The sequence below is a fragment of the Dipodomys spectabilis genome, unplaced genomic scaffold (assembly GCF_019054845.1).
Source record: "Dipodomys spectabilis isolate Male_0828 unplaced genomic scaffold, ASM1905484v1 ptg000024l, whole genome shotgun sequence".
NCBI lineage: Eukaryota > Metazoa > Chordata > Mammalia > Rodentia > Heteromyidae > Dipodomys > Dipodomys spectabilis.
This window is the reverse complement of record NW_024870701.1, coordinates 33,208,541-33,222,054: the sequence shown is the minus strand read 5'-3', so window position 1 is coordinate 33,222,054 and position 13,514 is coordinate 33,208,541. Positions and strand designations below refer to the sequence as shown.

The 13,514-nt window shown below is 42.0% G+C and overlaps 1 protein-coding gene across 3 annotated transcripts in view; it reads right to left on the bottom strand.

Annotated features, from left to right (window-relative positions):
* Positions 1–4,357: 4,357 nt before the first annotated feature.
* Positions 4,358–13,514, bottom strand: part of Malt1 (MALT1 paracaspase) — a 53,305-nt gene continuing 44,148 nt past the window's right edge. For all 3 annotated transcript variants that reach the window (XM_042675143.1, XM_042675144.1, XM_042675145.1), the window contains 4 exons: positions 10,878–11,027; positions 8,219–8,376; positions 6,504–6,629; positions 4,358–4,851 (listed from right to left, as the gene is read on the bottom strand). In XM_042675143.1, the coding sequence (XP_042531077.1) occupies positions 4,429–4,851; positions 6,504–6,629; positions 8,219–8,376; positions 10,878–11,027 (857 nt within the window). In that variant the 3' untranslated portion in view covers positions 4,358–4,428. The remainder of the gene's footprint in view (positions 4,852–6,503; positions 6,630–8,218; positions 8,377–10,877; positions 11,028–13,514) is intronic.

Below are 13,514 nucleotides of genomic sequence, written 5' to 3'. Positions count from 1 at the left end.
AGGGCCATACCGCTCTCTTAACTCAGGTGGCTCCCATGCAGAGAGGCAAACTTCCACTTTATTTTCTCATTGTTCTCACTTCAACAAACCTGTGCTCTCTCTTTACGCATGTACATTTCACTTGGTTCTTTGAGATGCCAACCACCTGGGATGATACCTAACCAAGACCACTTGTGAGTAACAGCAGGAGTTGTTGGTATTCATGAGAGTAATAAGATGAATCAAGGTAAAGAAGATGAATTGGGCTGGGAAGGTGGCTCAGTGGTAGAGTGCTTGCCTTGCATGCATGAGGCCCTGGGTTCAATTCCTCAGCACCACATAAGCAGAAAAAGCTGGAAGTGGCGCTGTGGCTCAAGTGGTAGAGTGCTAGCCTTGAGCTGAAGAGCTGAGGGACAGCGCCCAGGTCCAGAGTTCAAGCCCCATGACCGACACCCGCCCCCCCTCCAAAAAAAAAAAAGAAAGGAAAATGAATCAAAGTTAGGGAAGTCAGGAGAGATTGACTGAAATTTGAGGGAGCATTGGGTTAGAGGTCCTCATTCAGTTGTTCAGAGAAGACAATTTGAAGTCATAGTTACTTTTTTTTTTTTGTCATGTGGCTTGAAATCAGGGCCTGGAGTTGTCCCTGAGCTTTTGTGCTCAAGGCTAGTACTCTACCACTTTGAGCCACAGCTCCACTTCTCATTTTCAGGTTTTTCATTGGAGATTAGAGTCTCATGTACTTCCCTGCCTGGGCTGGCTTTGAACCATGATCCTCAGGTCTCAGCCTCTTGAGTAGCTGGGATTAGAGGTGTGAGCCACCAATTGTTGGCTTGAAGTTTTGAAAGCAAGAGTTCTGTGAGGACAAGGTCCAATCTGCAGGGAAGTGCAAAGCTAGATTATGAGAAGAGGTTTTTGTTGATGAGAAAGTCACAAAGAGGTTATTGTGTGGGTTGCCATTATGACATTGAAGTTCCCAAGAATAAAAAGAGAGACACTGGGACATAAGACTTCAGGAAGAGTGCTAAAAACTCCTGATCTTTTCCTCAAGATAGAAAACTGTGGCTTTTTGTTGTTGTTGTTGTTGTTTTCATATGACTGTGGTTCTAAGTTCCCAGATTCTCTCCAAGCTCCCATTCCATCTGAGAAATCAGGCTAGCAGGGGGCGCCAGAGATTGTGACAGAAGTTCCTCAAGCTAAAGCTTTTTGGAAACAGAAAAGGTGAATTTTTATTGTTGTTAGCTGTTTCCTTTTTATTGTCAAAGTGATGTATAGAGGGGTTACAGTTACATAAGTAAGGTAATAAGTACATTTCTTGTCAAACTTGTTACTCTTTCCCTCATTTTTCTCCTACTTTCCCTCTCCCCACCCAAGTTGTACAGATTATTTCCAACAGTGTCTTCTTTTTTTATTGTGAAAATACTGTACAGAGGGGTTACAATTACATGGGCAAGATAATGAGTGCATTTCTTTTCAAGCATTGTAGCCTCCTCTTTGCTTCCCCTTCCCATCCCTTCCCAGCCTCCCCCGCCCCAACAACAGTGTCTTGTATGTCACTGTTGCATTGGTTCCTCTCTTGAAAAGGTGGATTTTTATAAAGGGAGTTTACCCACTGCTATCCAGGGCTATTGTAACAATTACCACTACTTGGTGTCTTATAGCAGAAATTTATTCTCTCATAGATCCCTGAAATCCAAAATAGGTTTTATTTGTTTGGTACTAGTACTGGGGCTTGAACTCAGAGCCTAGAGCTCTTGCTTGGCCTTTGATGCTCAAGGTTGGCACTCTACCATTTGAGTCCAACTTCAACTTACAGCTTTTTGCTGGTTAATTGACGATAAGAGTCCCTCAGACTTTTCTGCATGGGCTGGCTTTGCACCTGCATCGTCAGATCTCAGCTCCTCATTAGCTAGGATTGTAGTTGAGCCACCGGCATGCCGTTGGGATGTTAGATTTTATTCAGTGCTTTTTCTTTATTAAGGTGTGTGTTTTGTCTTTTATTAACATTGTATAGTTGGATCCTGATTCATATTATGAATTTACAATCTTAGCCGCTTGCTACAATTCATTTATGACTTCCAAACCAGTATTCGTGGAACTTTTGTGGTTCATGGTGGACAGGTTCAGACCAGAGAAAAATCTGAGTGACCCCCAATTCGCATGCTCCCAGCTGAGCCGCACAGGGCAGCGCTGTATCTTCAATGGTTCTGAATTCACTCATTCAATGTTTGTGTGGTCTTACCAAATGTAACCTCACTGAACTTTGGCAATCCGCCCTGTAGAGTTTTGGATATAACCAGTTTTATTTCAGGGATAAATTTCTTTTGAGAGTAGTATATAGTCCTTCCTTTCTAGTTTACCGGGTTCAGCCTGCTAGTATTTTGTTCGCGAGTTTTACGTCTATATTCCTAAGGGATACTGGTGTGTAGTTTTCTTGTGATGTCTTTGGTTTTGATGTCACAGTAACACTGGCTTCCTAGCATGGGTTGGGAAGTGTTCTCTTTCTAGGAAGAGCTTGCAAAGAGCTGGTGCTCATTTTCATGTCTGGTAGAATGTGGCAGTGGAGTCCGGGGGTCTGGGATGGTCTGTGTGAGACTGTTAAAGTTAGAATCAGGGCTAGGGGCGTAGCTAAGTGGTAGAGGCCTGCCTGCACTGCAAGGCTCTGCGGTTTGTCACTTTTTTTTTTAATTATCAGTTGTCTTTTAAGGCTCTATTAGATTGGACCAAAAGTGATAAGGAAATTATCTCCTAAGGCTAGTAAAATCCCAGAAGAAAAACATGCAGCATGCTATTATGGAAGACCATATCAATGTTTGCAAGATTCAGATAAGCAGCTTCCGAAAGCATTTCTATCTCTGTACTTTAAACAAATATTTCATCACTTTACAGTGGTTTCAGGAACTTACAAGCAAGAAATTTCAGTCTTTTCTATGGAAGCCACACGTCTCCTTCCTGACACTTGCAGCCAGTCCTATAATTATAAATGAAAATTGGCACATTGCTCAATATAGACAGACATGTCTGCCTGCCTACCTACCTACCTAACGTAGGTGAGCTATCCACCTACCTACAACAGAACTCATCAGGAAGGCAGCAGTATGTAGTAGAAAACCAGTGGGCTGGGATTCTAGAGATCTCAGTCCTGGTGACAGCTCCAATTCAGACAAGATGCTTCTACTAATTCCTCCCACTGCCTGTTGATTAAGAGAGTTCTTCTGGTATTAAAGGAAATGACTTATTTTTACAGAAATTCTGTTCTCATAGCTTTTACTTTTTTTTTTTCTTTCGGTTATGGGGCTTGGACTGAGGGCCTGGGTGTTCTTGAGCTCTTTCGTTCAAGGCTAGTGCTCTACCACTTTGAGCCACAGCACATATCTGGTTTTCTAGTGGTTAATTGGAGACAAGGGTCTCACAGACTTTTCCTGCCTGGGCTGAATTCAAACTGTGATCCTCAGATCTCAGCCTCCTGAGCAGCTAGGATTACAAGGTCTGAGCCACTAGCACCTGGCTCATGGCTTTTCCTTCTAGTCAAAATGAATTTTGTGGTGACAGAAAATCATGAAAGTATTTGACAATGTACACATATATACCCATGCACACTTTGTTGTTGTTGTTGTTGTCGGTTGTGGGGCCTGAACTCTGGGCCTGGGCACTGTCCCTCAGCTCTTCACTCAAGGCGAGTGCTCTACCACTTGAGCCTCAGCCCCACTTCTGGCTTTTTCTGCTTATGTGGTGCTGAGGAATCGAATCCAGGGACTCATGCATGCAAGGCAAGCGCTCTACCACTGAGCCACCTTCCCAGCTCCTACCCACACACACTTCATTTCCTAGTTTCAGTGTTCAGGATCAAACCTAGGGCCTCACACATGCCAGACAGATGTTCTACCACGGAGTGGTATTTCCAAATCCTATACTTCATCCTCACAGAACAAATCATCCAATTGAGATTTTTGGGGCCAGGGCTGGGTTATTGGTCTTTCAGCTTGCTAGGCAGGTGCTCTACCCCTTGAACCATGTTTACAGCACTTTCTGCTTTATTTTTCAGATCTTGTGGTCTGTATTTTTTTTTTGTCCAGCCTAGACTGGACCATGATCCTGTTTTGTATCTCACACATGGTTAAGATGAAAAGGGCAGCCCGGGCAGGAAAGTCCATGAGACTTATCTCCAATTAACCACCAGAAAACTGGAAATGGCACTGCGGCTCAATGGTAGAGTGCTGGCCTTGAGCTGAAGAGCTGAGGGACAGCACCCAGGCCCAGAGTTCAAGCCCCACTACTGACAAAAAAAAAAAAGTTGGAGGAAGTCTATGATTCATCTGAGCCCCTATGGATGAAGCGAGTAACTTTCTCTTTATATACACACATTTATATACACAGCTGGCTCTTCACAATGTCTCATTTTATTTACGGTGAGGTATCTAGACATTAGGATAATGATAAATACAAACAAGGTCACTGTTCAGAAATCCTGAGCCTGTCGGAGAAACTGAATGGCATTTCATCAGTCGTCTCTACCGGCACATTACTTCTACCAAACTGACAGGAGTAATGGTGGGTGGGGTACGTTGAAATGAAGGCACTGGGCGTCCGGCTGCAGTGACACCTGTCTGGCGGCACGACGCTGTCTGAATTACCCAGGTGTGAGTGGTAAACACCACCGAAGGAGTCCTGGTAATGCCCTGCGCCCCCCGAGGGGGCGGGGCAAGCCCCATCAGGCACGAGGCACATCTGAAAGCAGGCCCTCCTGCCCATGCCGCGGTGCATGTCCAGCTTGGCGATGAGCGGCTTCCCGACGCTCACTTCCTGCTTCTCCTCCACAGTGTCTTCCAACCCCGAGTACTGATAGGATAAACACACGGTGAACACTAGGTGTTCCTAGAAAGGAAAAGAAGTCATATTACTTTTTAATCAGCTGTGATAATGCACCTATCTTAAAATACCGCTCTTCCCCCAACAGCGACAAAAACATACTCAGCCCCCTTTCCCTGGACCAAATACCAAAGTCTTCCTCTCCATGTCCCTTTCCCCAGAAGGGTCAGCTGCAGTAATCTTCATTCCACACAGAGGAGTTTAGTACAGCCTGAGTTCTTATGAAGGTAAGTAGTCAAAATCAGAGCCCTTCTATCCTCTTCCAGATGAAGAGAGGAGAGGTATTTCCAAGACTGGGGTTTGGACCTGCCCTTCCCTATTATCGGAGGTGGAGAACTGTCCTTTCATGTAAAAACGATCTGGCTTTACACCTAAGGTAAGATGCCATAAAAATGTTAGGATGCTGGATGCTGGTGGCTTACATCTGTCATCTTAGTTATTAGGGAAGCTGAGATTTGAGCATTAAGGTTCAAAGCCAGCTCAGGCAGCCAAATCTGAGAGATTCTTACCCCCAACTAACCAGCAAAAAGCTGGAAGTGGAAGACAAGCTCAAGTAGTAGAAGGCAAGCCTTATGCAAGAAAGCCACATAAAAGTCTATGGTGGGGCTGGGAAAGTGGCTCAGTGGTAGAGTGCTTGCCTTGCATGCATGAGGCCCTAGGTTCGATTCCTCAGCACCACATAATCAGAAAAAACTGCAAGGGGCACTGTGGCTTAAGTGGTAGGGCACTAGCCTTGAGCTGAAGATCTGAGAGACAGCAAACAGGTCCAGAGATCAGGCCCCACGAACGACACACACACACACACACACACACACACACACACACACAAACACACACACACGCACACGCACACATACACAAGTGTAAGGTCCTGATTTTAAGTCCCAGAACAAGCACACAAAAATATGAGATAATAACTGAACCAGATAATACTAAGAGGAGAATTTCAGTAGACTGGTTATAAACAACTGACGACAGGTGTATGTCTTGCTATGTAATCACTGAGTGCCCTTTCCATTCCCCAATTTTTGGCTGCATTCTATGATCCTGTAGCTATGGGTAAACTACAAACTCCACCCTTACAAGGATGTGCTTGTATTAAAAAGCTTAACCATGTAGAGCTAGCTTATTTACAAGAAAAAAGATTAAAAAGTAATTTCACTTCTAATTTGCTGTAGGTTTCATAGACAGTCACAAAATAAGTCCCACATTTTCAATAGCCAAATATTCTCCCAGGATGGCTGGGCCTGGGTGGCTCATGCCTCTTATCCTACCTCCTCAGGAAGCTCAGTTCCAGAAGATCACAGTTCAAAGCTAGCCAAGGCAGAAAATTCCTTCCCAGCTTCAATTAACTAGCAAAAAAGGTAGGTTGGAAGTGTGGCTTCAGTGGTAGAAAACCAGTCAGTGTAAGTGTGAGGCCTTAAGTTCAAACCCCAGGACCAGAATATACACAAAAAATACCCTAAAACAAAGAGTCCTCAGGCTACCATCAGGTAGAGGATTTAATATAAAAAGGGTCTCTGTGAAGACGTGCTACAGATCAGTTAACTCTGTTTCAAATGAATACCCAAGAAAGCACCTGTCCATGGGCCATGCCACAATCTAGGTTCAGTTTCACATTGTTTTTTATTAGCAGCTCTAAACAGGAAAGTACTTACCTTTAATTTCTGCAGTGAACTGAGTCTAGTATATAGGCAATGCTTGGGAAGCTCCTTTGATACTAAATAGCTGCCTGTTTCTTCAGGAGTTCCTTTATTTGCATCTTTTGGATCAATATCTAGGTCCTGTAAAAAAAAAACAGTGAAATGTTTATAACAAAATTGATGAAGGTTTCAACATTGTCTATAACACCAAAACATTTTAACACTTAGGAGCTATTTAAGTCTCTCACAAGTTTTGGCTTGAGTACATAATCTCTTATTCAGGACTAATGAAACAGGATATTCTCTGGCCATTCAAAATCCTAATGTAATTAAAATGCATTTCAGAGCTGACTCTGAAAGGGTAGTGTCCTTTCAAACTGTTCCTTGAAACACTTCCTATCCTACTGAAGTTTCTTTTCAGTAGAGAGCCATATTGGTGTTTGACGCCTGGATTCTCTCTCTCTCTCTCTCTCTCTCTCTTTTACCATCACTTTGGGAAGATACAGGATTTTTATGTTTAGAATGTTTGAGAGAAATAGGCCTGCTGCATGGCTCAAGTGGTAGAGTGTTTGCTTGCAAGCTGGATGTCCTAGGTTCAAACCCTAGCCCTACCAAAAATTTTAATAATAAATAGGCAACACAAAGCCAGCCATTCCTTTCTTCTTTTGCAGCTGCAAAAGAAGAGGTAGCCTGCTCCTCCAGAAAGAAGCCAGTGGCTCTGACCTACCCCGTGCAGTGCTGCTATCTCTGGAAGCCCAATAGACTTATTTGGGGTTTCATGCTACATCATTTGCTTTCACAAGAAGCAATGTCCTCCACAAAGTCTCTCTAAGTAATGCAAGACACATTTATTTTTCACTTAGTTCTCGCTTACTTCTCTATTTGTCAAATCTATACAGGAAAGGGAAAATCTATACAGGAAAGGGGGGGATATCTATCTATCTATCTATCTATTTAGCCTTTTTTATACCAAGATAAAATAAATACCATAAACAGAACTAAATTGATACTCTTTCTATATCCTACCAAAACTTGAGGCTTGCATTGTTATACTAACTTATATTGGAAACAATAGTTTCTTTAAAAAATTACCCTTAGTCAGGTGCTGGTGGCTCACACTTGTAATCCTAACTACTCAGGAGACTGAGATCTGAGGATCATGGTTTAAAGCCAACTTGGGCAGGAAAGTCCACGAGACTCATCTCCAATAATCCACTCAGAAAAAGCTAAATGTGGTGCTGTGGCTCAAGTGGTAGACCACTAGTCTTGAGCATAAAGAGGCTCAGGGACTGCATACGGGCCCTGTGTTCATGCCTCAGGACCAGCAAAAAAAAAAAAATACTCTTGACATACCTATAGAGTATTTTATTCTTTTATTTTTGATATTCTAATTTAGGGTCTTAAAGTGTTTTAGCAATTACAGTGTTATTAAACTAAACATTAACTTGCACATTTATTTATTTTCTTTGTTTATTTATTCTTTCTTTCTTTTACAGTGCTAGGGGAAGGAATGCAGGGCCTTCCATACACTAGGCAAGTGCTGTACCACTAAGCTACATCCTCAACGCAAAAGGGGAGTCTTGGGTTGGTAGCATGGCTCAGGTGGTAAAGTGCTTGTCTAGCAAGTGCAAGGCCCTGAGTGCAAACCTCTGTATTGCCACACACACAAAAGAGCCTTTAACAAGCAAGAACTTATCATTGTACTTTAAATTAACAAGAAAAAGACTTACAAGTGGGAAATCGGTAACATAAGCATCACACATTATTATCTCAGGTGGTTTGTGGACTATACTCGTATAGATTATCATGACATTGGAAAACTCGGCTGCAAATCCTAATTGAATCTGAACACCACACTGAAATTTAAGGCACATGCTTTCTGGAAGTTCTGGAAGAGAACAAGGAGAACTTATAAAAATTATTTAGAGAGTTTTCATTTACAAGGAATATAAATACTACTTCTACCTGAACATTCCCAAAAGAAGATCTCATTAAAAATTTAAAATTTTGATCTGATGGGATAAAAAAGAAGTATATCACTCAAAATTTTCTTTATTGACTATTTACAGTTGCCATTTCCTATATTTCTTTCTTAATTATTGATACATTTCTGCCTGTGGAGATTGCTGGACTTGCGAGATTTATTTTCTGTTTACTTAAACATTTCTTGGTAGCGTTGAGGACTGGACGTTTGGCCCTGAACCTGTTAGGTGAGTGCTCTAGCCATCAACTGAGAAAAGCCTCCAGCCCCTTTGTATTTTCGTTTTTAAGACAGCCTCATTAGCTATGCTTGTATTGGCCTCAAACGTGTAATACTCTTGCTTCCACCTCCTGAGCAGCTGGGATCATAGGTGTGTGCTAGCATGCCCAGCTAATTTCCTTATTTGGTGAGGGAGAGATCCTAGTTATCATTTTGCATGGGCTCTTCACTGAAAAATCATCTCATTAAGTTTGTTTCAATTACTTTCTCTTGAACCTAAAGGTAGACAGACTAAAGTCTATCCACACCTTTCCACCAATGAGGAAGGTCTTATTAGGTGACCCTGGCTGGCCTTGATTTCTAGGTCTTCTTCCCCCAGCCTGCTGAGTTTTAGAACTGAAGGCATGCACTACTGCACCTGGCTTAGTTTCATCTTATAAAATATTTTGTTTACTAGTCACCTTAAAAAAATTCTATTATTTTGGAAGTGGCGCTGTGGCTCAAGTGGTAAAGCACGCTAGCCTTGAGCTGAAGAGCTGAGGGACAGCGCCCAGGCCCAGAGTTCAGGCCCCACAACCGGACCCAAAAAACAAAAAACAAATTCTATTATTTTACAGTACTAGAAATCCAACCAGGGACTCACCCATGCTAGACAAGTGCTCCATTACTGAACTACATCTCCAGCTCTGTTGAACTTTTACTATAGTTTTGTTTTTGTTTACATTTTTTTTTTGTGAAATCCATCCAATTACTATTTAGCTAGTATCATGTTTTAAACTCAGGGCCTCATCTTGCTTGCTAAGTTGGTGCTCTACCACTTGAGACATGCCTCCAGCCTGGATTTTTACAGATTAGAGATGAAAGAATTTTCTGCCCAAGCTAGCTTCAAACTGTGATCCCCCCATCTCAGCTTCCTGAGTAGCTAGGATCATGGGCATAAGCCTGTAATACACAGTATTATCCACCAGCCTGGGCTAAATAGCAAGCCACTAACACATAGCTGAATTTGAACGATTTATGCAGTTATCTGGGATGCTAAGATAGGTATAGCACTTTACCTTTTAATGTGTACTAACATATTTACCAAAATTATATCTTAAAAAACAAAGAATTTAAAAAGAAAATGTGCCAGGTGCTGGTGGCTCACGCCTGTAATCCTAGCTACTCAGGAGGCTGAGATCTGAGGATAGTGGTTTAAAGCCAGGCCAAGCAGGAACATCTGTGAGACTCTTATTTCAATCAACCACCAGAAAACCAGAAGTGGTGCTGTGGCTCAAGTCGTAGAGCGCTAGTTTTCAGCTGAAGCGCTCAGGGACAGCGCCCAGACCCAGAGTTCAAGCCCCCCGACCGACCAAAAGAAAAAAAAAGAAGAAGAATTTGTGTGTGTGTGCGCGCACGCTGGTACTGGAACTTAAAACTCAGGGTCTCATATTCTGACTGAGCTTTTTTTTTTTTTGCTCACAGCTGGCATTCTACCACTCAAGAAAGATATTTCATAGGATTTCAATAAACACAATTATTTTTCTATTAGTTCTAATAAGAGACTCACAGTGTAGATAGCTGGGAACTAAAAGAAAAAAACATCTTTACTTCAGTCAATAATTTAAACTTACCTTTCATTAACTCACACAGAATTGCCAAAAGTAACTAAGCTAGAGACTGACTTTTCACTTCGTCTCTTGTCTTTATCATTCTACACATGGGGAGAAGACAGTGATATTTATGAGCCACACTGGTCTCCACAGGTGAGCTCTGCCTCAGCCTCAAACGCTCCACTCGGCAGCAGGGCTGTAGCTCACCACATTGTATAAATGACAAGTTTGCATTCTGGCACAGCAGGTCAGAGCCCGACCTGTCTGACCCCCCGATAGTGTCTCACTCCCATAGTGACAGCACAGGAGAAGCTAAAGACTATGGACCAAGACAAAAAAATTAGCTCATTTTAAAATCAGAAGAATTTAACATGGTCATTTAAATTTTACTAACAGGATAAATAATGAAGTAAACAATTTGACAGGTCTAACATCAAGGAAATTGTGGGATATTTACAACAGAAACATGTGCCTAGGTTTGGACAGGCCAAACATTTTCACCATAAAATTGGGAAGAAAGCTATTTAATCAGAAGAAAAAGCCTTTATGATGTCAGTAAATTTGTAATAATCTCACAGGACGTGGATTTGACCATACCGTGAGCCTTGGCCCACTGCAGATTGCGCACCAGAGATTCTGCAGAACAAGCGGTCCCCTGAATTGGATCCGTGAGTGCTCTCTTTTCAGATAAACTGCTTCGTATCTCTAGAGCCTGTTTGCCTTTGGTAAGGTGACATTTACCCATATCTAAAAGAAAGGAAAGTAAATATTAGCTGCTGGTGGCTCATGCCTGTAATCCTAGCTACTCAGGAGACTGAGATCTACGGATGGTGGTTCAAAGCTAGCTTGGGTTTGAAAGTCCATGAGACTCTTAGCTTCAATTAACCACCAAAAAGCTGGAAGTGGAGCTGTGGCTCAAGTGGTAGAACACCACCCTTGAGCTTAAAATGCTCAGGGACGGTGCTCAGGCCCTTAGTTCAAGCCCCAGAACCAGTGCACACGTTACTGCCCCCCCCCCCCGCTTCCCCCCGCCCCAACACACACATCAAGTAAATATTATCTTTAAGACAATAAATTCTTCTCTGTTTTAATTCTTTAGTCTAGCTTGGTGCCAGTGACTCATACCTGTAATCCTAGAGACTAAGATCTGAGGAGCTCAAAGCCAGCCCAGACAGAAAAGTCTGTGAGACTCTTACCTCCAATTAACCACTATAATACCTGCTTAAAAATCTGGCTCAAGGGCTGGGAAGGTGGCTCAGTGGTAGAGCACTTGCCTTGCATGCCTGAGGCGCTGGGTTCGATTCCTCAGCACCACATAAGCAAAAAGAAAAAAGCTGGAAGTGGTGCTGTGGCTCAAGTGGAAGAGCGCTAGCCTTGAGCTGAAGAGCTGAGGGACAGCGCCCAGGCCTAGAGTTCAGGCCCATGACCGGATCAAAAAAAAAAAAAAATTCTGGCTCAAAAGTGGTGCTGTGGCTCAAGTGGTAGAGTGCTTGCCGTAAGCTGAAGAGCTGAGGGACAGCGCCCAGGCCCAGAGTTCAAGCCCCATGACTGACAAAAAAAGGGTGGGGCTTAAAACCCCCTGTCCAGTACTGTAAAAATCTGGCTCAAAGTGATAGAGGGCTAGACTTGAACAAAAAGCTTAGGGATAGCTCAGGCTCTGAGTTCAAGTCCCATGACTGACTAAAAGAAAATGTAGTCTAAGATATACATAGAGCACAGTACCTTTCTTATAAAGTTTAAACAACTTAAATACAAATATATATCCATTTAAGGAACATAATACAAACTCAATAAAACAATGTAAGAAGAAAATTAAGGGAATGATCAACAAGATTTAGAATGGAAGGAAGGCAGGGAAGAGACAGAGGAAATACATACTTAGATACAGGTTACTGTCAAGGTCTCAGATTTATTTTAAACAGCCATCCATAAGCACTCCAAAAAGTACTTTCATGGATATGTAGACTATCAAAAATAATTATGTATTTTTTTGCTAGCAGTTCTTAAAAGTTTATACAGCAACATGGTTTACAGATACCTAAAAGCCATACTGACCAACTAAATTAATAAATGCTCATTTTGTCATTTCAACCAACTTAAAAAGGAAAATCCCAAACACAAAACACAAAACCCTGAAGATATAGACTGACTACAGCAAGAAATTTATTTCCTAGTTTGTTTGTACACAGTTGAAATTCATGTGTTTTTCCCTCCAACTGCTTGGCTTCTCTATCTCTGTCTGAAAACTTTTTTCCCTTGAACTGTTGTGTTGTTTTGTTTTCTGGGTCTCACTATGTAGCTCAGGCTGTCCTATATTTGCTAGACAGCCAAGCTGACCTTGAACCTACAATCTCCCTACCTCTGAGTCCTGAGTGCTGGAGTTACAGGTATGCACTATCACATCCGTTTCCTTTAATATTTTTAAATTAATTAATTCAGAAGGTCCAAAGAGAAGAGTAGGAATATTTTACTTCAAAGTTCACTTGTAAGCAATTTATGACAACTACTTTTGTTCTTCTCTAACAAACAGAAAGGGTCAGATATAAAGCACACAAGATTCAAAGTGCTGTACTTAACTATACTGTATAATTATCATGATTCTATTAAGCTTTAAATTGTTTTGTTTTGTTTTGGTTGGTCATGGGGCTTGAATTCTGGGCCTGGGTGCTGTCCCTCAGTTCTTCAGCTCAAGCCTAGCACTCTACCACTTGAGTCCCAGTGCCACTTCTGGTTTTCTGAGTAGTTTTATTGGAGATAAGAGTCTTACGGCCTTTCCTGCCCAGGCTGGCTTTGAAGCATGATCCTCAGATCTCAGCCTCCTGAGTAGCTAGGTGTGAGTCACCGGTGCCCAGTACCTTTAATTGTTTTGTAAAACTGGTGAGCTCTTATTGCTGATGGGAACAATGCTCATGGCACTAAGCACAACATACATGTGCACATATAGGCATACATGCGCATACACAGCACACATGTCCATATATAATACACATGCACATACAACACACATGCATACACACATGCATATACATAACACACATGCATTCACACATGTATGCACACATAGTCTATTATTATAATTTTAAAAAGACAAGGCAGGTCTGAAGATAATTGGTAAAAAGCAAAACTTCCTACAAGTTTATAAGAAAGTTGCACTCACAGCACATACTAGTTGCTGTGGTAACTTGGGAACTATATATGAGACAGCATGTGCTTTATGTTTTTAAAATCTCAGTT